Source organism: Oryctolagus cuniculus, chromosome 1, assembly GCF_964237555.1.
Source record: "Oryctolagus cuniculus chromosome 1, mOryCun1.1, whole genome shotgun sequence".
NCBI classification, from domain to species: Eukaryota; Metazoa; Chordata; class Mammalia; order Lagomorpha; family Leporidae; genus Oryctolagus; species Oryctolagus cuniculus.
In genome coordinates, this window is record NC_091432.1 from 58669000 (window position 1) to 58694058 (window position 25059).

At 41.6% G+C, this 25059-nt stretch overlaps 1 protein-coding gene across 1 annotated transcript; it reads right to left on the minus strand.

Moving 5' to 3' along the window:
• Positions 1–20997: 20997 nt before the first annotated feature.
• On the minus strand, positions 20998–21936 carry LOC100345139 (olfactory receptor 5P4-like). Its single transcript, XM_008265630.3, has one exon. It carries the CDS (start codon positions 21934–21936, stop codon positions 20998–21000), a length of 939 nt encoding a protein of 312 aa, XP_008263852.2.
• Positions 21937–25059: the final 3123 nt, after the last annotated feature.

Genomic DNA, 25059 nt, shown 5'->3' on the forward strand with positions numbered 1-25059 from the left:
TTTTCCAGAAATTCTTTGCCTGTGCCAATATCTTGAAGGGTTTCTCCAATGTTCTCTAATAACTTGATGGTGTCAGGTCGTAGATTCAGGTCTTTAATCCATGTGGAGTGGATTTTTGTGTAAGGTGTAAGGTAGGGGTCTTGCTTCATGATTCTGCACGTGGAAATCCAGTTTTCCCAGCACCATTTATTGAATAGACTGTCCTTGCTCCAGGAATTGGTTTTAGATCCTTGGTCAAATATAAGTTGGCTGTAGATGTTTGGGTTGATTTCTGGTGTTTCAATTCTGTTCCATTGGTCTTTCCATCTGTTTCTGTACCAGTACCATGCTGTTTTAATTACAACTGCCCTGTAGTATGTCCTGAAATCTGGTATTGTGATGCCTCCGGCTTTGTTTTTGTTGTACAAGATTGCTTTAGCTATTCGAGGTCTCTTGTACCTCCATATAAATTTCAGCACCATTTTTTCCAGATCTGAGAAGAAGGTCTTTGGTATCTTGATTGGTATTGCATTGAATCTATAAATTGCTTTTGGGAGAATGGACATTTTGATGATATTGATTCTTCCAATCCATGAGCATGGAAGATTTTTCCATTTCTTGGTATCCTCTTCTATTTCTTTCTTTAAGATTTTGTAATTCTCATTGTAGAGATCTTAAACGTCCTTGGTTAAGTTTATTCCAAGGTATTTGATTGTTGTTGTAGCTATTGTGAATGGGATTGATCTTAGAAGTTCTTCCTCAGCCATGGCATTGTCTGTGTATACAAAGGCTGTTGATTTTTGTGCATTGATTTTACGCCCTGCTACTTTGCCAAAATCTTCTATGAGTTCCAATAGTCTCTTAGTAGAGTTCTTTGGGTCCCCTAAATAAAGAATCATGTCATCTGCAAAGAGGGATAGTTTGAGTTCTTCCTTCCCAATTTGTATCCCTTTAATTTCTTTTTCTTGCCTAATAGCTCTGGCTAGAACTTCCAGAACTATATTGAATAGCAGTGGTGAGAGTGGGCATCCCTGTCTGGTACCAGATCTCAGTGGAAATGCTTCCAACTTTTCCCCATTCAATAGGATGTTGGCTGTGGGTTTTTCATAGATTGCTTTGATTGTATTGAGGAATGTTCCTTCCAAACCCAGTTTGCTTAGAGTTTTCATCATGAACGGGTGTTGTATTTTATCAAATGCTTTCTCGACTTCTATTGAGATAATCATATGGCTTTTCTTCTGCAGTCTGTTAATGTGGTGTATCACATTGATTGTCTTGCGCACATTAAACCATCCCTGCATACCAGGGATCAATCCCACTTGGTCTGGGTGGATGATCTTTCTGATGTGTTGTTGCATTCTATTGGCGAGAACTTTATTGAGGATTTTTGCATCTATGTTCATCAGGGATATTGGTCTGTAATTCTCTTTCAGTGCTGCATCTTTTTCCGGCTTAGGAATTAAGGTGATGCTGGCTTCATAGAAAGAATCTGGGAGGATTCCATATTTTTTGATTGTTCTGAATAGTTTGAGAAGAATTGGAGTTAGTTCTTCTTTAAACGTCTGGTAGAATTCAGCAGTGAATCCATCTGGTCCTGGGCTTTTCTTTGTTGGGAGGGCCTTTATTACTGTTTCAATTTCTGTCTCAGTTATGGGTCTGTTTAGGTTTTCGATGTCTTCCTGGTTCAATTTAGGTAGGTTGCATGTGTCCAGGAATCTATCCATTTCTGATAGGTTTCCCTGTTTGCTGGCATACAAGTCCTTGTAGTAATTTCTGATGATTCTTTTTATTTCTGTGGTGTCTGTTGTTACGTTTCCTTTTTCATCTCTGATTTTATTGATTTGGGTCTTTTCTCTTCTTTTTTTAGTTAGTTGGGCCAATGGGGTGTCAATTTTGTTTATTTTTAAAAAAAACCAGCTCCTCGTTTGGCTGATTTTTTGGAATGTTTTTTTGGATTCAATCCTGTTGATTTCTTCTCTGATTTTAATTATTTCTCTTCTCCTACTAGATTTGGGTCTAGTTTGCTGTAGGTTTTCTAGATCCTTGAGGTGAATTGAAAGCTCATCTAATTGGTGTCTTTCCAATTTCTTGATGTAGGCACCTATTGATATAAACTTCCCCCTTAACACTGCTTTTGCTGTGTCCCATAAGTTTTGGTATGTTGTGCTGTTATCCTCATTTACTTCCAGAAAATTTTTGATTTCTCTTTTAATTTCTTCTATGACCCATTGTTCATTCAGGAGCATGTTGTTCAATCTCCATGTGTTTGCATATGCTCTAGGGATTCCTGAGTTTCTAATTTCCAACTTCATTCCTTTACGTTCTGAGAAGCTGCATGGTATGATTCTAATTCTTTTGAATTTGCTGAGACTTGCTTTATGGCCTAGTATGTGGTCAGTCCTAGAGAAGCTTCCATGTACTGCTGAGAAGAATGTAAAATCTTTAGCTGTAGGATTGAAAGTTCTGTATATATCTGTTAGATCCATTTGGGGTATAGTGTCGTTTAAATCTACTGTATCCTTGTTGATCTTCTGTCCTGTTGATCTGTCTATTTCTGAGAGTGGAGTATTGAAGTCCCCCAGTACTATTGTATTGGGGTCTAAGTCTCCCTTTAAGTCCGTTAACAAATCTTTTAGATGAACTGGTGCCCTGTGGTTAGGTGCATATACATTGATAATTGTTATATCTTCTTGTTATATTGATCCCTTAATCATTATATAGTGACCCTCTTTGTCACTCTTAACAGTTTTTGTGGTAAAGTTTATGTTGTCCGATATTAAGATGGCTACGCCCGCTCTTTTTTTCATTTCTGTTGGCATGGTATATCTTTTTCCAGCCTTTCACTTTCAGTCTGTATGGATCTTTGTTGGAAAGATGTGTTTCTTGAAAGCAGCAAATAGATGGGTTTTGTTCCTTAAGCCAATCAGCCAATTGGTGTCTTTTAACTGGACAGTTCAGGCCATTAACGTTCAATGTGACTAATGATAAGTGGTAACTTTGCCCTGCCATTTGCCAAAGATAAGTTCTAATATATGCTTTGAATTCCCTGTGATCTTTTGCTGTGAGGTTTCCTTCATTTATCTTCTTTCATATTGATGACCGTGTGTCTGTGTTTCTGTGTGTAGCACATCTTTAAGCATCTTTTGCAGGGCTGGACGAGTGGCAACAAATTCTTTCAATTTCTGTTTGCAATGAAAAGTCTTTATTTCACCTTCATTCACAAATGATAGCTTTGCAGGATATAATATTCTGGGCTGGCAGTTGTTCTCTCTTAGTACCTGGGCTATGTCTCGCCATTCCCTCCTAGCTTGCAGGGTTTCTGATGAGAAGTCAGCTGTGAGTCTGATTGGAGATCCTCTGAGAGTAATTTGACGTTTCTCTCTTGCACATTTTAGGATCTTTTCTTTATGTTTCACTGTGGTGAGTTTGATTACAACGTGTCATGGTGAGGATCTCTTTTGGTCGTGTTTATTAGGGGTTCTGTGAGCTTCCTGTACTACGATGTCTCTGTCCTTCTCCAAACCTGGGAAATTTTCTGCTAATATCTCACTAAAAAGGCCTTCTAATCCTTTCTCCCTCTCCATGCCTTCAGGAACTCCTAGAACCCGAATGTTGGGTTTTTTAATAGTATCCTGAAGTTTCCCGACAATATGTTTTAGATTTCTAATTTCCTCTTCTTTTCTTTGGTCTGACTGTATCCTTTCCTGTTCTCTGTCTTCTAAGTCTGATATTCTCTCTTCTGCTTCACCCATTCTGTTTGTAAGGCTCTCTATTGTGTTTTTCATTTGATCTATTGAATTCTTCACTTCATTATGATTTTTCGTCACTATCACAGTTTCCTGTTGTACTAGTTGTTTTGTTTCATTTTGATTCCTCCTTAATATTTCATTTTCACGAGAGAGATTTTCTATCTTGTCCATTAAGGATTTCTGTAGTTCAAGAACTTGTTTTTGAGAACTTCTTAATGTTCTTATCAATTTTTTGAGATCTGCTTCTTGCATTTCTTCTAACTCATCATCTTCATAATCTTGAATTGGGGTGTCTTTTTCATTTGGGGGCGTCATGGTGACTTCCTTGTTTGTATTGCCTCGGTTTTTGCGTTTGTTATTTGGCATATTGGAGATATTTGGTTTCTTCACTGTGGTGCTTTTTCTTGTTATACTATGACTCTAGATTAAGTGGACTATCTGTTTTTGATGGGGCCTTAGGGCTTGAGATGGGTGTGGCCTGAGAGCTCTGTTTGGTGTGCCAAAGGTGACACTCCCAGGTTAGGCGTGATAGATTTCTCTCTCTCTCTCTTTCTTTTTTTGATTCAAAAGGGAAGTAATTCCACACAGCTGAACGAAGTTGGAGGTAGTTAGCAGGCAAATGATATACCCACAGGAGCCAGAGATCGGAAGCTCTTTCCCAAGGACCACACAGGGAATCTGTTCGGCTCTCAGAGTGGGCTCAAATTCTCCTTCAGTCTCCCACTGGGTTGCCAAAGTTACGGAATTGTAGCGTCTCTGCAGAGTACTCATGTGAATTCCGTGAGTTCTCTCCCCCACCGTCTCTTTTTTCACAGTCTCAGTTCAGTAGCACCACAAATTTACTAGGTCCTAATCTCCTGTTAATTCGCCCTGCCCAGAGTCAGGTTTTTCTGCTAGGCTCAGGGCCGGTGCAGACCTGAGGTCGCTCTGCTTATGACGTATGTCCAAGATGGCGCCTGCTCTTTGTCTTGCTCGCCCTTGAGAGGTGAACGGAGAGAGAGAAACCCGTGTCCGTACCAGTCACCTTTTTTTTTTTCTCTCTCTCTCTCTCTTCCAGTTAGCCTGGTGAACTTTCCCCCTGCCTGGGGGTCGTTCCCTCTAGTCTCCTCTCTCCGCTTGCCTGCCGGTGTCTCGAGCTATTGAGGTTCGGCTCACCTCACGTTCCAGCGCTGGTGTGTTGAGTCTGCCGCTGGTGTCCTGAACTGTGGGCTCCCACACTCTCCACGCAGGTCCACTGTGAATCACGTGTTCCGGAAGAGTTTCTTCTGCTGTTTCCTCCCCTACTCTTCCTTGAACCTGCAGTATCTCCACTTTTATTAAACTGTCTCTGCCCGGACTATCAGTGTGCGCCCTTCCTATTCCGCCATCTTGCCCGACTATATTGGGTCTCATTTTTTTTTTAAATCCATTCAGCCAGTCTGATTGCTTTAATTAGACAATTTGGTCCATTTATATTCAAGGTTATTATTGATAAGTAATCATTTGTCCTGCCATTTTTCTATAAATATTTTTATTGTTTTTAATATCCTTTTTTTCTTTTAATAGGTTTTCTGCTTTCAAATTCTTTCATGATTCTGATTGCTTTTCTCTATGTCTGTATTTAGTACATCATTAAGTATGATTGGGAAGACCAAGTGTTAACAAATTCTTTCAACTGTTGCTTGTCTTATAAGGCATTTGTTTTCACCCTCCTATATAAATAAGAGCTTTGCTGGATAAAGTATTCTCAGATGGCAGTTTATTTTAAAAAATTTATTTGCAGCCAGCACCATGGCTCAATTAGGCTAATCCTCTGCCTGTGGTGCCGGCACACCGGGTTCTAGTCCTGGTCAGGGCGCCAGATTCTGTCCCAGTTGCTCCTCTTCCAGTCCAGCTCTCTGCTGTGGCCCGGGAAGGCAGTGGAGGATGGCCCAAGTGTTTGGGCCCTGCACCCCCATGGGAGACCAGGAGAAGCACCTGGCTCCTGGCTTCAGATCAGCATGGTGTGCCAGCTGTAGCGGCCATTGGGGGGTGAACCAACGGAAAAAGGAAGACCTTTCTCTCTGTCTCTCTCTCTCACTGTCCACTCTGCCTGTCAAAAAAAAATTTTTTTTTGCAAGAGTTACAGAGGGAGAGCGAGAGGAAGAGGAAAAGTGACAAGGACAAAAAGACGCATTTTCCATCTGCTGGTTCACTCTCCAAGTTCCGCAGCATCCAGGGTTGAGCCAGGCTGAAGTCAAGAGCTTCATTCGCATCTCCCACATGGGTGTCAGGGACCCAAGCATTTGGGCCATGCTCTCTGCTTTTCCAAGGCCATTAGAAAGGAACTGGGTAAGAAGTGAGCAGCTAGGACATGAACTGGAGACCACATGGAATGCCAGCCTTTTAAGTGGAGGCCTTACCTGCTATGCCCTAAGAATATATCTCTCCATTCTCTCCTGGACTGTAGGTTTTCTGTTGAGAAATCTGCTGTCAATCTGATGGGAGTTCCTTTAAAAGTGACTTAGTGTTTCTCTCTTGAAATTTTTAGGATATTCTCTCTTAATGTTTTATTTTAGAAGCTTCGACTATAATACTATAATGTAGTGGGGATCTTTTCTTGTCATGCTAATTTGGAATTCCATGCACTTTTTGCATTTGGATATCCATATCATTCTCCAAATTGGGGGAATTTTCTACTATTATTTTATTTAATAGATTTTCCAAACCCCTCTGTTTTTCCAGTCCTTCAGCAAACCCTAAGACTCCTAAGTTTAATCATTTAATGATATTCCATAGATCCTAAACACTGTTTTCACTCTTCCCAATTTTTCTTTTTTTGCCTGACATATTTCAAAAGACCTGTGTTTTAGATATGATATTCTTCTGCCTCTTCTAGTCTGTTTTTAAGGCTTTCCACTTTTTAAATTTGACTTTTTGAGTATGCAATTTATTTTTTAAGATTTTATTTATTTATTTAAAAGTCAGAGTTACAGAAAGAGAGGGAGAGACACAGAGAGGGATATCTTCCATCTGTTAGCTCACTCCCTAGATAGCCACAATGGCCAGGTCTGGGCTAGGCCAAAGCCAGGAGCCCAGAGCTTCATCCAGTCCTCCCAGGTGTGTGCAGGGGGTACAATTCCTTTTCCCAGGCTATTCGTGGGAAGTTGGGTTGGAAGTAGAGCAGTTGAGACATGAACTGATGCCCATATGAGAAGCTGGAATCGCAGGCAGCAGCTTTGCCTGCTAAGCCACAACACTGGCCCTGAGTACTCCATTTCTAAAATTTCTCTTTGGTTGCTTTTTGTATCTCTATCTCTTCTGAATTTCTCATCCATGTCATGTACTGATTTTGTGATTATCTTTAACTATTTCTCTGTATTGTTGAGTAACCATACAATCAATTTTAAAAGTTCTTTTCAGGCATTTCATTTATCACAGTTTCATCAATACTAATGAATTACTGTGTTCCTTTGGGAGTCATACAGTCATATTGCCTTTGTTGTTCATGTTTCTTGTGTTTCTACATTGATTTTCACAAATGTGGGAGTTTTCTTGTTTCTGTTACTTCTAGAGGATGGTTTTTGTTCATTTAAAGCTTTATTTATGGGGCTGGTGCTGTGGCCTAGCAGGTAAAGCCACCACCTGCATTGCTGGCATCCCATGTGGGTACCAGTTTGAGTCACGGCTGCTCCACTTTTGGTCCAGCTCTCTGCTATGGTCTGGGAAAGCAGTGGAGGATGGCCCAAGTCCTTGGGCCCCTGCTCCCACATGGAAGACTTGGAGGAAGCTCCTAGCTCCTGGCTTCGGTTTGGCAAAGTTCCAACCAATGCGGCCATCTGGAGAGTAAACTGGCGGATGGAGGACCTCTCTCTCTCTCTGCCTCTCCTCTCTCTGTGTAATTCTTTCAAGTAAATAAATAAATCTTAAAGAAAAGCTTCATTTATGGAGATGTGCTTCTGTGTATTTGTCTCATAAAGTGTTTTATCATTAACTCCAGTTAGATTTTTATAGTACAGTCTACCTATGCTTTTGTTATGGTTTATGGTAGCCATAATAAGGACCTGGCTGTCCCCTGGTTTGGTGTAGTCAGTTTCTGTTACACAAATCTCCAGTCATCTCTCAAGAGAGGGAGTGGTGTGATGAGCATCCTTGTGGGAGCAGACTTTGCTGTTGTTGACGGTATGCCTGGCACACAGATTTCCAGCCAGTATCCAAGTCAGACACTGGAATTATGAGGTCAGTGCTGGCTCTAGGAGCTCAGGGTACCAGTGGATTTAGAGACTCCTAGCCACTGCCCATATTCAGAGCTCCAAGAACTTCAGTAATGCTGAGTGGAGGAGGCAGGACCTACAGATGCTGCTATCTGAGGCAGTGACTAGATATGTAGGAGTGACTTTGGCTCTGTACCAGCAGGACAAACTGTCGCTTGTGCTACTTACTGGTTTGGGTTGGGTGCAGCTAACCAGACCCAAGCATCAAGTGAGGAACAGTACCCAAAGTCTAGCAGGTTCTGTGGTATGGGCTGGAGCCCAGAGCCTGGAGCCCCATGTTGGGCCTGGGCCAAGCACAGATTCTCTGGACCAGAAATCCCAGCAAACCATAATACTATACTGTGTTAGGCTCAGTGCAAAGAGCCCTGTCTCTAGGCCTGGTAAGTGAAGTGTTAAGAGCTGGGCTTGGGGAGTGGAGGAAAGGGGTACTTACGGCTTATACCTGAGCTCCACAGGTATGTGCTGGTGGAGTCAAGTAGGTTAGGCCACCATTCATGGGTGGGGCAAGAGTCCAGAGTGGTACCCAAGACGGTGTGGTAGGACACCTCCAGAGTGATAGCCAGGATGGTGTGGTAGGACACCTCCAGCTACAGTTAGCTGGGGGAGGCAATTTTGGAGCTGACTGGTATGTTTGGCGACCGAGCTTTTTACTGTTCCAAGGTGAACTAGCTGATTCATGGCTCAGAGTGAGCTCCCAGTACCAGTCCACTTCCCCCACCCAAATGTGTGCACCATCCAGAGCACAAATGCACTCCATAATGTGCCCTTCAACCCCACTGTGAGCTATGTCCCTCGTATGCAGAGAGCTTTCAGCCTCTGTGGTAAGTCAGGGTGGGTGCCCAGGAACCCAGCCACAACCTTCAATGTTTCAAGTGGGAAGACCTCGGGAGCTCTCAAATTTGAGAGCTTGGTCTCTTTACTTCCAGAGGCCTAAGGGCCATCCATCCCAGCTGCCTTGCCCCCATGTCTACCGCAGCACAGAGTGCTGCGAGGGCCTGGAATCTGGGGCTGCTACTGCCCCGCTGGGCTAACTGGGCTTTTGGGGCTCATTCTGCCCTGCGAGAATGCAGACATGTTTCTGGCCTCTGGAAAAGACAAGCAAGAACTTCTTGCAAAACTCCCCTCTTAAGATGGCACCTCCCCACCTCAATCCTTGCTGAGGAGTAGGGGATGGAACCATGTGGGTTCCTTTTCTGAAGTCTGGGATCCCTGAGTTTTCCAGGGAACATGCCTCACTTCTGGGCCTCGGCAGGAGGATTCCTCTCTAGGGAGGACTGAATGGCTGAGAGGTCCACTCAGATGGGTTTTGCCTACAGTCTCCTGCTCACCCTCTCCCCTGCAACAGGGAAACCCCTGGCTGACCATGAGGACTGGGCCTCAGACACTGGATTGGCTTTGTTCCTGTTTCTGCTCTCCCCAAGCTGCCATGGGTGTTACGGGTGTCTCACTGTGTTCCTACTTCTTGCCTACAGCCTCTGCTTCTCTTCTTCAAGCACTCACCTGTAGTCATGGATACTCTGGAGTTGACGGTCATCATGAGTTTCTGTTACTAGATATATTCTAATAACTCTTATTATTCTCATGAGAACTGTCCACTTTGTCATTATATAATAATTTGCTTTGCCACTTGAGACAGTTTTGATATAATGGCTGATTTTAAAAATGTAAGTTCTGGTAGACCTGTTCTCTGATTTTCACCCACAAGGGATATATTTTCCCATACCTTAACTTGCAGTCTCTATTTTTGTTTGTTGAAATGGATTGTATGGGGCCAGAGTTGTGGCACAGTGCGTTAAAGCCCTGGCCTGAAGCACAGGTATCCCATATGGGCGCTGGTTCGAGTCCCAGCTGCTCCTCTTCTGATTCAGCTCTCTGCTATGGCCTGGGAAAGCAGTAGAAGATGGCCCAAGTTCTTGGGCCCCTGCACCCGCATGGGAAACCCAGATGAAGCTCCTGGCTCCTGACTTCGGATTGGCTCAGTTCCGTCCATTGCGGCCATCTGGGGAGTGAACCAGCAGACGGAAGACCTCTCTCTCTCTCTGTCTCTACCTCTCTCTGTAACTCTGTCTTTCAAATAAATAAATAAAATAAAATAATGGATTGTATGCAGCAAATAGTGGCCTTACTTTTTTTTTTTTTTTGACAGGCACAGTGGACAGTGAGAGAGAGAGACAGAGAGAAAGGTCTTCCTTTGCCGTTGGTTCACCCTCCAATGGCCCCTGCGGCCGGCGCACTGCGGCCGGCGCACCGTGCTGATCCGATGGCAGGAGCCAGGTGCTTCTCCTGGTCTCCCATGGGGTGCAGGGCCCAAGCACTTGGGCCATCCTCCACTGCACTCCCTGGCCACAGCAGAGAGCTGGCCTGGAAGAGGGGAAACCGGGACAGAATCCGGCGCCCCGACCGGGACTAGAACCCGGTGTGCTGGCGCCGCAAGGTGGAGGATTAGCCTATTGAGCCACAGTGCTGGCCGGCCTTACTTTCTTAATACATTCAGTCACTCTATGTGTTATTGAAAAATTGAAACCATTTATATTTAATGTGACCATTTTTAAAATTATCCATCTACGGTCCGGCAAGATGGCGGAATAGGAAGGGCGCACACTGATAGTCCGGGCAGAGATAGTTTAATAAAAGTGGAGATACTGCAGGTTCAAGGAAGAGTAGGGGAGGAAACAGCAGAAGAAACTCTTCCGGAACGCGTGACTCACAGCGGACCTGCGTGGAGAGCGTGGGAGCCCACAGTTCGGGACATCAGCGGCAGACTCAACACACCAGCGCTGGAACGCGAGGTGAGCCGAACCTCAATAGCCCGAGACACCGGCAGGCAAGCGGAGAGAGGAGACTAGAGGGAACGACCCCCGGGGGGGGAAGTTCACAAGGCTAACTGGAAGAGAGAGAGAGAGAGAAAAAAGGGTGACTAGTACGGACACGGGTTTCTCTCTCTCCGCTCACCTCTCAAGGGCGAGCAAGACAAAGAGCAGGCGCCATCTTGGACATACGTCATAAGCAGAGCGACCTCAGGTCTGCACCGGCCCTGAGCCTAGCAGAAAAACCTGACTCTGGGCGGGGCGAATTAACAGGAGATTAGGACCTAGTAAATTTGTGGTGCTACTGAACTGAGACTGTGAAAAAAGAGACGGTGGGGGAGAGAACTCACGGAATTCACGTGAGCACTCTCCAGAGACGCTACAATTCCGTAACTTTGGCAACCCAGTGGGAGGCTGAAGGAGAATTTGAGCCCACTCTGAGGGCCGAACAGATTACCTGTGGGGATCTTGGGAAAGAGCTTCCGATCTCTGGCTCCTGTGGGTATATCATTTGCCTGCTAACTACCTCCAACTTCGTTCAGCTGTGCGGAATTACTTCCCTTTTGAATCAAAAAAAAAAAAAAAGAGAGAGAGAGAGAGAGATTTACCACGCCTAACCTGGGAGTGTCACCTTTGGCACACCAAACAGAGCTCTCAGGCCACACCCATCTCAAGCCCTAAGGCTCCATCAAAAACAGATAGTCCACTTAATCTAGAGTCATAGTATAACAAGAAAAAGCACCACAGTGAAGAAACCAAATATCTCCAATATGCCAAATAACAAACGCAAAAACCGAGGCAATACAAACAAGGAAGTCACCATGACGGCCTCAAATGAAAAAGACACCCCAATTCAAGATTATGAAGATGATGACATAGAAGAAATGCAAGAAGCAGATCTCAAAAAATTGATAAGAACATTAAGAAGTTCTCAAAAACAAATTCTGGAACTACACAAATCCTTACTGGACAAGATAGAAAATCTCTCTCGTGAAAATGAAATATTAAGGAGGAATCAAAATGAAACGAAACAACTAGTACAACAGGAAACTGTGATAGTGACTGAAGTGAAGAATTCAATAGATCAAATGAAAAACACAATAGAGAGCCTTACAAACAGAATGGGTGAAGCAGAAGAGAGAATATCGGACTTAGAAGACAGAGAACAGGAAAGGATACAGTCAGACCAAAGAAAAGAAGAGGAAATTAGAAATCTGAAACATATTGTCGGGAATCTTCAGGATACAATTAAAAAACCCAACATTCGGGTTCTAGGAGTTCCTGAAGGCATGGAGAGGGAGAAAGGATTAGAAGGCCTTTTTAGTGAGATATTAGCAGAAAATTTCCCAGGTTTGGAGAAGGACAGAGAAATCCTAGTACAGGAAGCCCACAGAACCCCTAATAAACACGACCAAAAGAGATCCTCACCACGACACGTTGTAATTAAACTCTCCACAGTGAAACATAAAGAAAAGATCCTAAAATGTGCAAGAGAGAAACGTCAGATTACTCTCAGAGGATCTCCAATCAGACTCACAGCTGACTTCTCATCAGAAACTCTAAAAGCTAGGAGGGAATGGCGAGACATAGCCCAGGTACTAAGAGAGAACAACTGCCAGCCCAGAATATTATATCCTGCAAAGCTATCATTTGTGAATGAAGGTGAAATAAAGACTTTTCATTGCAAACAGAAATTGAAAGAATTTGTTGCCACTCGTCCAGCCCAGCAAAAGATGCTTAAAGATGTGTTACACACAGAAACACAGACACACGGTCATCAATATGAAAGAAGGTAAAGGAAGGAAACCAAGGAAGGAAACCTCACAGCAAAAGATCACAGGGAATTCAAAGCATATATTAGAACTTATCTTTGGCAAATGGCAGGGCAAAGTTACCACTTATCATTAGTCACTTTGAACGTGAATGGCCTGAACTGTCCAGTTAAAAGACACCGATTGGCTGATTGGGTTAAGGAACAAAACCCATCTATTTGCTGCTTACAAGAAACACATCTTTCCAACAAAGATCCATACAGACTGAAAGTGAAAGGCTGGAAAAAGATATACCATGCCAACAGAAATGAAAAAAGAGCGGGCGTAGCCATCTTAATATCGGACAACATAAACTTTACCACAAAAACTGTTAAGAGAGACAAAGAGGGACACTATATCATGATTAAGGGATCAATTCAACAGGAAGATATAACAATTATCAATGTATATGCACCTAACTACAGGGCACCAGTTTATCTAAAAGATTTATTAACGGACTTAAAGGGAGACTTAGACCCCAATACAGTAGTACTGGGGGACTTCAATACTCCACTCTCAGAAATAGACAGATCATCCGGTCAGAAGATCAACAAGGATACAGTAGATTTAAACGACACTATACCCCAAATGGATCTAACAGATATATACAGAACTTTCAATCCTACAGCTAAAGATTTTACATTCTTCTCAGCAGTACATGGAAGCTTCTCTAGGATTGACCACATACTAGGCCATAAAGCAAGCCTCAGCAAATTCAAAAGAATTAGAATCATACCATGCAGCTTCTCAGAACGTAAAGGAATGAAGTTGGAAATTACCAACTCAGGAATCCCTAGAGCATACGCAAACACATGGAGATTGAACAACATGCTCCTGAATGAACAATGGGTCATAGAAGAAATCAAAAGAGAAATCAAAAACTTTCTGGAAGTAAATGAGGATAACAGCACAACATACCAAAACTTATGGGACACAGCAAAAGCAGTGTTAAGAGGAAAGTTTATATCAATAGGTGCCTACATCAAGAAATTGGAAAGACACCAAATAGATGAGCTTTCAATTCACCTCAAGGATCTAGAAAACCTACAGCAAATCAGACCCAAATCTAGTAGGAGAAGAGAAATAATTAAAATCAGAGAAGAAATCAACAGGATTGAATCAAGAAAAACATTACAAAAAATCAGCCAAACGAAGAGCTGGTTTTTTGAAAAAATAAACAAAATTGACACCCCATTGGCCCAACTAACTAAAAAAAGAAGAGAAAAGACCCAAATCAATAAAATCAGAGATGAAAAAGGAAATGTAACAACAGACACCACAGAAATAAAAAGAATCATCAGAAATTACTACAAGGACTTGTATGCCAGCAAACAGGGAAACCTATCAGAAATGGATAGATTCCTGGACACATGCAACCTACCTAAATTGAACCAGGAAGACATCGAAAACCTAAACAGACCCATAACTGAGACAGAAATTGAAACAGTAATAAAGGCCCTCCCAACAAAGAAAAGCCCAGGACCAGATGGATTCACTGCTGAATTCTACCAGACGTTTAAAGAAGAACTAACTCCAATTCTTCTCAAACTATTCAGAACAATCGAAGAAGAGGGAGTCCTCCCAAATTCTTTCTATGAAGCCAGCATCACCTTAATTCCTAAGCCAGAAAAAGATGCAGCACTGAAAGAGAATTACAGACCAATATCCCTGATGAACATAGATGCAAAAATCCTCAATAAAGTTCTCGCCAATAGAATGCAACAACACATCAGAAAGATCATCCACCCAGACCAAGTGGGATTGATCCCTGGTATGCAGGGATGGTTTAATGTGCGCAAGACAATCAATGTGATACACCACATTAACAGACTGCAGAAGAAAAGCCATATGATTATCTCAATAGAAGTCGAGAAAGCATTTGATAAAATACAACACCCGTTCATGATGAAAACTCTAAGCAAACTGGGTTTGGAAGGAACATTCCTCAATACAATCAAAGCAATCTATGAAAAACCCACAGCCAACATCCTATTGAATGGGGAAAAGTTGGAAGCATTTCCACTGAGATCTGGAACCAGACAGGGATGCCCACTCTCACCACTGCTATTCAATATAGTTCTGGAGGTTCTAGCCAGAGCTATTAGGCAAGAAAAAGAAATTAAAGGGATACAAATTGGGAAGGAAGAACTCAAACTATCCCTCTTTGCAGATGACATGATTCTGTATTTAGGGGACCCAAAGAACTCTACTAAGAGACTATTGGAACTCATAGAAGATTTTGGCAAAGTAGCAGGGTATAAAATCAATGCACAAAAATCAACAGCCTTTGTATACACAGACAATGCCATGGCTGAGGAAGAACTTCTAAGATCAATCCCATTCACAATAGCTACAAAAACAATCAAATACCTTGGAATAAACTTAACCAAAGATGTTAAAGAACTCTACGATGAAAATTACAAAACCTTAAAGAAAGAAATAGAAGAGGATACCAAGAAATGGAAAAATCTTCCATGCTCATGGATTGGAAGAATCAATATCATCAAAATGTCCATTCTCCCAAAAGCAATTTACAGATTCAATGCAATACCAATCAAGATACCGAAGACCTTCTTCTCAAATCTGGAAAAAATGGTGCTGAAATTTATATGGAGGCACAAGAGACCTCGAATAGCTAAAGCAATCTTGTACAACAAAAACAAAGCCGGAGGCATCACAATACCAGATTTCAGGACATACTACAGGGCAGTTGTAATTAAAACAACATGGTACTGGTACAGAAACAGATGGATAGACCAATGGAACAGAATTGAAACACCAGAAATCAACCCAAACATCTACAGTCAACTTATATTTGATCAAGGATCCAAAACCAATTCCTGGAGCAAGGACAGTCTATTCAATAAATGGTGCTGGGAAAACTGGATTTCCACGTGCAGAATCATGAAGCAAGACCCCTACCTTACACCTTACACAAAAATCCACTCCACATGGATTAAAGACCTAAATCTACGACCTGACACCATCAAGTTACTAGAGAACATTGGAGAAACCCTTCAAGATATTGGCACAGGCAAAGAATTTCTGGAAAAGACCCGGGAGGCACAGGCAGTCAAAGCCAAAATCAACTATTGGGATTGCCTCAAATTGAGAAGTTTCTGTACTGCAAAAGAAACAGTCAGGAGAGTGAAAAGACAACCGACAGAATGGGAAAAAATATTTGCAAACTATGCAACAGACAAAGGGTTAATAACCAGAATCTACAAAGAGATCAAGAAACTCCACAAAAACAAAACCAACAACCCACTTAAGAGATGGGCCAAGGACCTCAATAGACATTTTTCAAAAGAGGAAATCCAAATGGCCAACAGGCACATGAAAAAATGTTCAAAGTCATTGGCAATCAGGGAAATGCAAATCAAAACCACAATGAGGTTTCACCTCACCCCGGTTAGAATGGCTCACATGCAGAAATCTACCAACAACAGATGCTGGCGAGGATGTGGGGAAAAAGGGACACTAACCCACTGTTGGTGGGAATGCAAACTGGTCAAGCCACTATGGAAGTCAGTCTGGAGATTCCTCAGAAACCTGAAGATAACCCTACCGTTCGACCCAGCCATCGCACTCCTTAGAATTTACCCAAAGGAATTTAAATGGGCAAACAAAAAAGAGGTCTGCACCCTAATGTTTATTGCAGCTCAATTCACAATAGCTAAGACCTGGAACCAACCTAAATGCCCATCAACGATAGACTGGATAAAGAAATTATGGGATATGTACTCTTTAGAATACTATACCGCAGTAAGAAACAACGAAATCCAGTCATTTGCAACAAAATGGAGGAATCTGGAACACATCATGCTGAGTGAAATAAGCCAGTCCCAAAGGGACAAATACCATATGTTCTCCCTGATCGGTGACGACTGACTGAACACCAAGAGGGAAACCTGTTGGAGTGAGGTGGACACTATGGGAAACGGTGGCTTGATCAGCATAGCCCTGACTGTTAATGAACAACTTAATACATTATCCCTCTTAGTAGTTTTTTTTATCTGTTCTACTTAATATGACTGGTTTAGATCTGTAATTGATGCACAGTTATTCTTAAGTGTTGAAAATTAACTGAAATGTGATCCCTGTTGAACATGGTGGTGGGAATGGGAGAGGGAAGAGATGTATAATTTGGGACATGCTCAGGCTGACTTGCCCCAAGTGGTGGAGTTGGAAGCATACCAGGGGATTCCAATTCAATCCCATCGAGGTGGCATGTACCAATGCCATCTCACTGTTCCAGGTGATCAGTTTCAGTTCACAGTTGGTCATGGTGAAGGGACTGGGAGTCAAAGGGAGCACATAGACAAGTCTAGTACCTGCTAACGCTAACTGATGGAGTAAATAAAGGGGAGAGTGATCCAACATGGGAAGTGAGATACTCAGCAGACTCATAGAATGGCAGATATCCTAAATAGCACTCTGGCCTCAGAATCAGCCCTAAAGGCATTCAGAGCTGGCTGAAAAGCTCATGAGAGTATTTCAGGCATGGAAAGCCAAGACACTCTGGCAAAAGATCTCTGCGAGTGAGATCCCAGTGGAAAGAACAGGCCATCAAAGAAGGAGGTACCTTTCTCTGAAGGGAGGAGAGAACCTCCACTTTGACTATGACCTTGTCTAAACAAGATAAGAGTTGGAGAACTCAGAGGGCTTCCATAGCCTTGGAAACTCATGACTGGAGCATAGGGAGATTACTGATGCCATAGACAGGAGTGTCAATTGGTAAAGTCAACAACAGGAGTCACTGTGCACTTACTCCTCATGTAGGATCTCTGTCCTTAATGTGCTGTACATTGAGATTTAATGCTATAACGAGTACTCAAACAATATATTTCACTTTGTGTTTCTATGGGGGTGCAAACTGTTGAAATCCTTACTTAATGCATACTAAACTGATCCTCTGTTAAAAAAAAAAAAAAAAAAGAAAGAAAGAAATTATCAATTCCCAACTTGACTCTCACTGGGATTAAACATGACAATAGGTCTGCTCTGATTTCATCATCATTTAAAAAAATCATCTATTATTTTTCACTTTATATTTCTGTGTGGGAGCAAACTGTTCAAATCCATACTTAATGTATACTAAGCTGATCTTCTGTATATTAAGATAATCGAAAATGAATCTTGATGTGAGTGGAGGGGGAGAGGGAGTGGGAGAGGGGAGGGTTGTGGGTGGGAGGGACGGTATGGGGGGAAAGCCATTGTAATCCATAAGTCGTACTTTGGAAATTTATATGCATTAAATAAAAGTTTAAAAAAAAAAAAAGAATCAAACCCACAAAAAAAAAATTAAAATTATAAAAAAAAAAATTATCCATCTACTTATTTGAAAAGCAGAGAGACATATATAGAGAGATCTCCCATCTTCTGGTGTACTCCTCAAATGCTTGCAATGGTTAGGACTGGGTCAGGTCAGGTAAAAGTCAGGAGCCAGTAACTCAATCTGGGTCTTTCTGAGCTAGAAGACAAATTTTTGGAAATATCTCAAAAAAAGGGGGAGGGTGAATTATAAAACTCAAAAACAGTTTTTAGTTTCTATGGGGTACTAGCAAATGACCAAAACTATGTGCCTTAGGAGTTGCTAAAGGAATGGAAAAATCGAATGGCTTAAAAAACATATTCAGTGAAATAATACCAGAAATTTTCCCAATTTGGAAAAAGATATGGACATCCTAGTTAAGGAATCACATAGAACCCCAAATAGACATGATAATAAAAGTTCTCCACCATGACACATTATACTCAAACTTTCAAAAGTAAGGCACGGGGTTGGCACTGTGGTACAGCAGGTTAAGCCATGGATTTCAGCACCAGCATCCCATATGGGCGTTGGTTCGAGTTCTGGCTGCTCCATTTCTAATCCAGTTCCCTGCTTATAAACCTGGAAAAGCAGCAGAAGATGGTCTAATGCCCTGGACTTCTGCACCTACATGGGAGACAAGAAGCTCCTGGCTCCTGGCTTCAGCCAGGCTTAGCTCCGGTAGTTGCAGCTATTTGGGGAATGATGGAACATCTCTCTCTGTGTGTCTCTGTGTCTGCCTACATCTCTCTGTGACTCTACCTTTCAAATAAATAAAAATTTTTAAAAATAAAGCATAAAGAATCCCAAAAAGTGCAATAGAGAATTGCGAGATTACTTCTAAAGGATTTCCAATTAGATTAACAGCTGATTTCTCATCAGAAACCCTTATAGGCTAAAATAGAATGGATATAGCCCAAGTTCTAAAGACAAAAACTTTCAAAACCAGAATACTGTACCATAACCAGAGAGGTTCTCATTTATAAATGAAAGTAAAACAAAGACCTTCCAAAACAAACAAAAATTGAAAGAATTTGTCACCACCAGGCCAGCCTTACAAATGGTACTTAAAGACCTGCCACACACAGAAACAGAGAAAGAAAATTAATGTCATGAATGTGAAAGCAGAAAACTTCCTAATAAAAGTACAAAGGAGATCCAAAACAAAAAGTAGGAATATTAACAGAGATGACAGAACCAAGTCACTACTTTTTTTTTTTTTTTTGACAGGCAGAGTGGACAGTGAGAGAGAGAGACAGAGAGAAAGGTCTGCCTTTTGCCGTTGGTTCACCCTCCAATGGCCACCACGGCTGGTGCGCTGCGGCCGGCGCACTGCACTGATCTGAAGGCAGGAGCCAGGTGCTTCTCCTGGTCTCCCATGGGGTGCAGGGCCCAAGCACTTGGGCCATCCTCCACTGCACTCCCTGGCCACAGCAGAGAGCTGGCCTGGAAGAGGGGCAACCGGGACAGAATCCGGTGCCCTGACCGGGACTAGAACCCGGTGTGCCGGCGCCGCAAGGCGGAGGATTAGCCTACTGAGCCACGGCGTCGGCCACCCAATGTATATAACCAATAAATACAACAACACAGAGGCTCACAAAGCATATTCTATATACTGACAGAATCACTATTTATCATAGCCTCCAATTGAGAACTGTGTAAATCCATGTCAACAGTAAAATGCACAAATAAAAAATAAATTTTGGTGTGTTCACACAATGGACAGCAATGAAAAAGAGCAAGCTACAACTACACAAAATAGATTGGATGTATCTTAACACAATGGACCAAGTGGAATTTACCCCAGGGATGCAGGGATGGTTGAACATATGCAAATCAATAAATGTGATATACCACTTTAACATTTTGAAAAATAAAACCATATGATTATCTCAATTGATACAGAGAAAGCATTTCATAAAATATAACATCCTTTGATGATAAAAACCTTAAGCAAATTAGATATAGAAGGAATATACCTCAACATAATCAAGGCAATATATGACAAACACACAGCTATCACCATATTGAATGAGGAAAAGCTGGGAGCATTTACACTAAGATCTGGAACCAGAGAAGGCTGTCCACTCTTACCATTACCATTAAATATAGTTTTGTAAGCTTTAGCCAGAACCATTACTTATGAAAAAGAAACCAAAAGGGTATAAATTGGAAAGGAATAAGTCAAATTACCCCTGTTTGCAGATGACATGATCCTAACATAGGGCAATCAAAAGACTCTATTCAGAGACTACTGAAATTCATAAGAGAGTTTGGCAAAGTTGCAGGATATAAAATTAGCACAAAAACTCAATAGTATTTGTATACACAAACAATGCCATGGCTGAGAAAAATTTGTAAGACCAGCCCTGCTCACAATAGCTATAAAAACTTTTAAATACCTTTGAATAAATTTATCAAGGATGTGAAAGATCAGGACAATGAAAACTATAAAACATTAAGGAAACTACAGAAGAAGAAATAAATATTGAAAAATCTTCCATGTTTGGGGATTTGAAGAAGTAATATCATCACAATGTCCATACTATTCAAAGCAATTTACAGATTCAATGTAATCCTAGTCAAAATATCAAGGACATTCCTCTCAGACCTAGAAAAAAAAATCCAAAATTCATATGGAAACTCAAGAGAGCCCCAAAGAGCTAAAGCAATCTTAACCTATAAAGAAGACACAGACAGTATAATATCAGACTTCAAGACTTATTATAGGGCTATTATAACCAAAACATCATGTACTGGCATAAAAATATACATACAGACCAATGGAACAGAATAGAAATCTAAGAAATTAATCCACACTTGTACAACCAACTAATCTTCAACAAACAAGCTAAAATCAATGCCTGGAAAAAGGACAGTCTCTTTCACAAACTGTGTTGGGAAAATTGGATTTTCAATTGCAGAAGTATGCTACAGACTGCCTGGCAAACATTAGCATCTCTTGAGAGAGAGACAGTAACATAACTATCATTGCATTTAAGATAGTTCTTCACATAAAATAAGACTAATGGACAACATAAACATCCATCACATATGTTCCTGAAACTATAGGTCTGCAGTTTCTGAATTCACATTAGATTTCTTTCAAAATGATGAATGTGTTCCTGTCATCAGTTTTTTCATGGCCTCTTTTACCTCCTTGTTCCTCAGACTGTAGATGAGGGGGTTCAACAAAGGGATCACCACTGTGTAGAAGACAGACACCACTTTAACATGATCAGGTGAGTGGCTTGACTTTGGTATCACATAAACAAATGTGACAGTCCCATAAAACAAAGTGACTGCAGTGAGGTGGGAGGTGCAGGTGGAGAAGGCCTTGTGCCTTCCCGCAGTAGAGCGCATCTTCAGGATCGAGTGGAGGATGTATAAATATGAAACAATGATGATAAACAGTGTGATTACAATGATTGAGCCAGCTGAGATGGCAGGGGATATTTCAGCAATATAAATATGGGTACAAGAAAGCTTCACTAGTGGTGGGAGGTCACAGAAGAAATGGTTGATTTTATTTGGGCCACAGAATGTCAGGCTCAATAAACAGCCAGTGAACGATGAAGCATTCAGGCACCCACCGAGGTAGGAAGCAACCAATAATGTGGTGCAGACCCTGGGGGACATGTGTGTGGAGTAGAGAAGTGGGAAGCAGATGGCCACATAGCGATCATAAGCCATGGAAGCCAGCAGGAAGCACTCAGCTGTTCCCAAGATAACATCAGAGCCAAGCTGGACTATGCATCCAGCAACAGGAATGACTGTTCTCTCTCTCAGGAAACTCAGAATCATGACAGGTGTGACTGATGTGGAGTACCCGATGTCCACAAAGGCCAAATGGCTGAGGAAGAGGTACATTGGGGTGTGAAGCTGGGGACTTCTTCGGATTAACATGATTATGCTGATATTGCCCAATATAGTAACAACATAGATTGCTAGAAAAACTACAAAGAAGATGGAACAAAGTATAGGATCCTCTGTTAACCCCAAAATAATGAATTCTGTCACTATTGTGTGGTTTCCAGTCTCCATCTTTCTTTGAATGGCGCCTATTAAAATAAAAATATGTGGATATTAGATCAATTAAATGGTCTAATCATTAATATACTTACTTCAACATTCAGCATACTAAAAAACAAATGTAGATCTCCTTTTTATCTAACGCTTGCACTTTACCAAATGTTTCCAAACATGCTATATAATACATGAGTTGAGAATACTGAAGTCCGTTACCTTAAGGTCACAGATACTCAAACTGACTCAGTTGAGAACATGTTTGCACTCATTTTTACAACATTTGATCAACTCAGGTTGTTGAATGAACATTTGCAGTAATGATGTCTTGTGAACCTGATGAAACCAGAAGGTCAAAGTGAATAATCTGATGCTAGTGTTTGCCATTATCCAAGTTGCCTTTATTTCTTGGTCACATTGGAGGCCATACCAGCCCCCGCACAGTTAGGTGACACTGTGAACAGCCCATGCCGGTGGGATGATAGAGGAAATACGTGTTTCTTCAGGATCAGATTAAATTAGCAGTGAGCAAATCTCTCCTCCACTTCCACAGTGATGTATTTCACATGCTACAAATATAATACAGCCTGGGTTTTGAATGAATGTGGAGAAGAAATAATATACTGAAAGATACACTGGAGTGAGAAATAAATCTATGATGTGTTACAGCACACTGAATTTCCAGGGCTAATTTGTCAGCACAGAGGATTATCACCTAACTTGGTTAATTACAGGTTAGTAACAAATGGGAGTTGCATGTACAGTTTTATCCTGAGAAGAACATGAGAAATAAATCCATTATGGCCACTAATCATATTTTAGAAGCTGTATAGACCTAACAAAATACATTTCATAAACACACATAAATAAGATATACATTGAAATATGTTGACAAAATGCTAAATGTTCATATTATATCTATCATGTTGGAGAAAGCAGTTTTTTATAAGTAGAGGGAATATTAAGAATTCATTCTTGAAAGTAAAAAATTAATGAGTAGGTTTAATTTTGTGAATGAAATAAATAAATAAAATGAAGGGAGACTGCAATGTTTAACAATACTGTGAACATGAAATATTCTAAAACATTTTAAACAAAATACTTGGATAAATTGCTAACATAGGTATTTTAAAACTGTGAAAAAATGCTCAACATCTCTGATTACTAGGGAAATGCAAATTAAAACTGTAATGAGTTACCATCTCACATCTGTTAGAATGGCTAGTATCCAAAAAATGAAAGATCATGTTAGCAACCATATATATATCATCACCTGGGATAGGTGATGCCAATGTAAATTATTTTATTTTTTTTTTTATTTTTTTTTTTTGACAGGCAGAGTGGACAGTGAGAGAGAGAGACAGAGAGAAAGGTCTTCCTTTTGCCGTTGGTTCACCCTCCAATGGCCGCCGCGGCCAGCGCGCTGCGGCCGGCGCACCGCGCTGATCCGATGGCAGGAGCCAGGAGCCAGGTGCTTTTCCTGATTTCCCATGGGGTGCAGGGCCCAAGCACCTGGGCCATCCTCCACTGCACTCCCTGGCCACAGCAGAGGGCTGGCCTGGAAGAGGGGCAACCAGGACAGAATCCGGCGCCCCGACCGGGACTAGAACCCGGTGTGCCGGCGCCGCTAGGCGGAGGATTAGCCTATTGAGCCGCGGCGCCGGCTGCCAATGTAAATTAGTAAAGCCTCCCAATGAGGGAGGAGTCTAAGCAGCACTAATGACTCGCTTCAAAAGCAGAAGTGATGTCCTGGGACCTCAAGACTAGGTCATAAGAAGCCTTGCAGCTTCCTTTTGGGACTCTTGGAATGCTCATCCTTGGAATCATCCCTCTGAGAACCCAGCTGCCATGCTGTGAGAAGTCTAAGCCACTTGGAGAGGCAATGTGTCGTTCCAATGGATAGCTATAGCTGAGCACTCAGTAGATAGCTAACATCAAATAGTAGGCAGTCCAGTGCAGGCACATGCACAAAGACCCCATCTGGGAAGTGGATCTTGCAGCTGCAGCTTCCCTAAGTGAGGCCATGTGGATCGTGGCCTAACCATCTAAAGGAGCCCCTCCCAACTTCCCAATGTATAAAATTATGAGGAAAAATGTATCTTTTAAAATATGTTTTGGTACAGTTTACCAGCAATAGATAAACAAAGATTGCCTTAAAGAGTGAACGCCAATGCTCTGTGGGAAAACATTTATTTGCCATTAAGTCCGAAAGACTCTCACACTGATAAAGTCAAATCAAAGATGAATACACAGTCAACACTACATGCACAAGAAGAAATGAGCCACCAGGAGTAAGAGCACAAAGAAAAAATGAATAATTAAACTCTAAGATTTCATATGGCAGAACTATCTAAAAATATAAAATACTTACGTTTTGAGAAATAAAATATAGGATTAAAGGAAGAGAAAGACTCAAGATCCTACATTTTAGAAAGCAAATTTTGTTAAAGAAAGAGAGAGAGAGAGAGAGAACTATCAGAAATAATTTTTTTTTTTCATTTAAAACTCAAAGAGGGGCTAGTACTGTGGCATAGTAAAGCCACTGCCTGTAGTGCTGGCATCCCATATGGTCGCTGGTTCGAGTCCCACCTGCTCTACTTCTGATCCAGCTGTCTGCTATGGCCTGGGAAAGCAGTAGAAGGTGGCCCAAGTTCTTGGGCCCCTGCATCCGCCTAGGAGACCCAGAGGAAGCTCGTGGCTCCTGGCTTCAGATCGATGCAGTTCCGGCTGTCGCAGCCATCTGGGGAGTGAACAAGCAGATGGAAGACCTCTCTCTCTCTCTCACTCTCTGGCTCTGACTCTCTGTAACTTTGACTTTCAAATAAGCAAAATAAATCTTAAAAAAAAAAACTTAAGGAATAGCTTAAGTACAGGATTAGACACAGTATAAAGAAAGCATCTCACATTTGGAAACAGATGTGAAGGTATTGAGAAATACAGAGAGGAAAAATAAACAAACATAAAAAATATATTACAAAAGAAGATTTAAAGAGAGGACTCATTTTCACATTCAACGTGAGTTCCAGAGGAAAATAAAAAAAACAGAAGGAATGGGGGAGGGCAGTTACAAAAACAGATAATGGTTGAACATTTATGAGAGTAATTTTTAAAAATAAATCCTTGGCTGGCGCTGCGGCTCAA

Coding starts and splice junctions, on each gene's coding strand:
- LOC100345139 (XM_008265630.3), bottom strand. CDS start 21,936: ATGGAGACTGGAAACCACACAATAGTGACAGAATTCATTATTTTGGGG.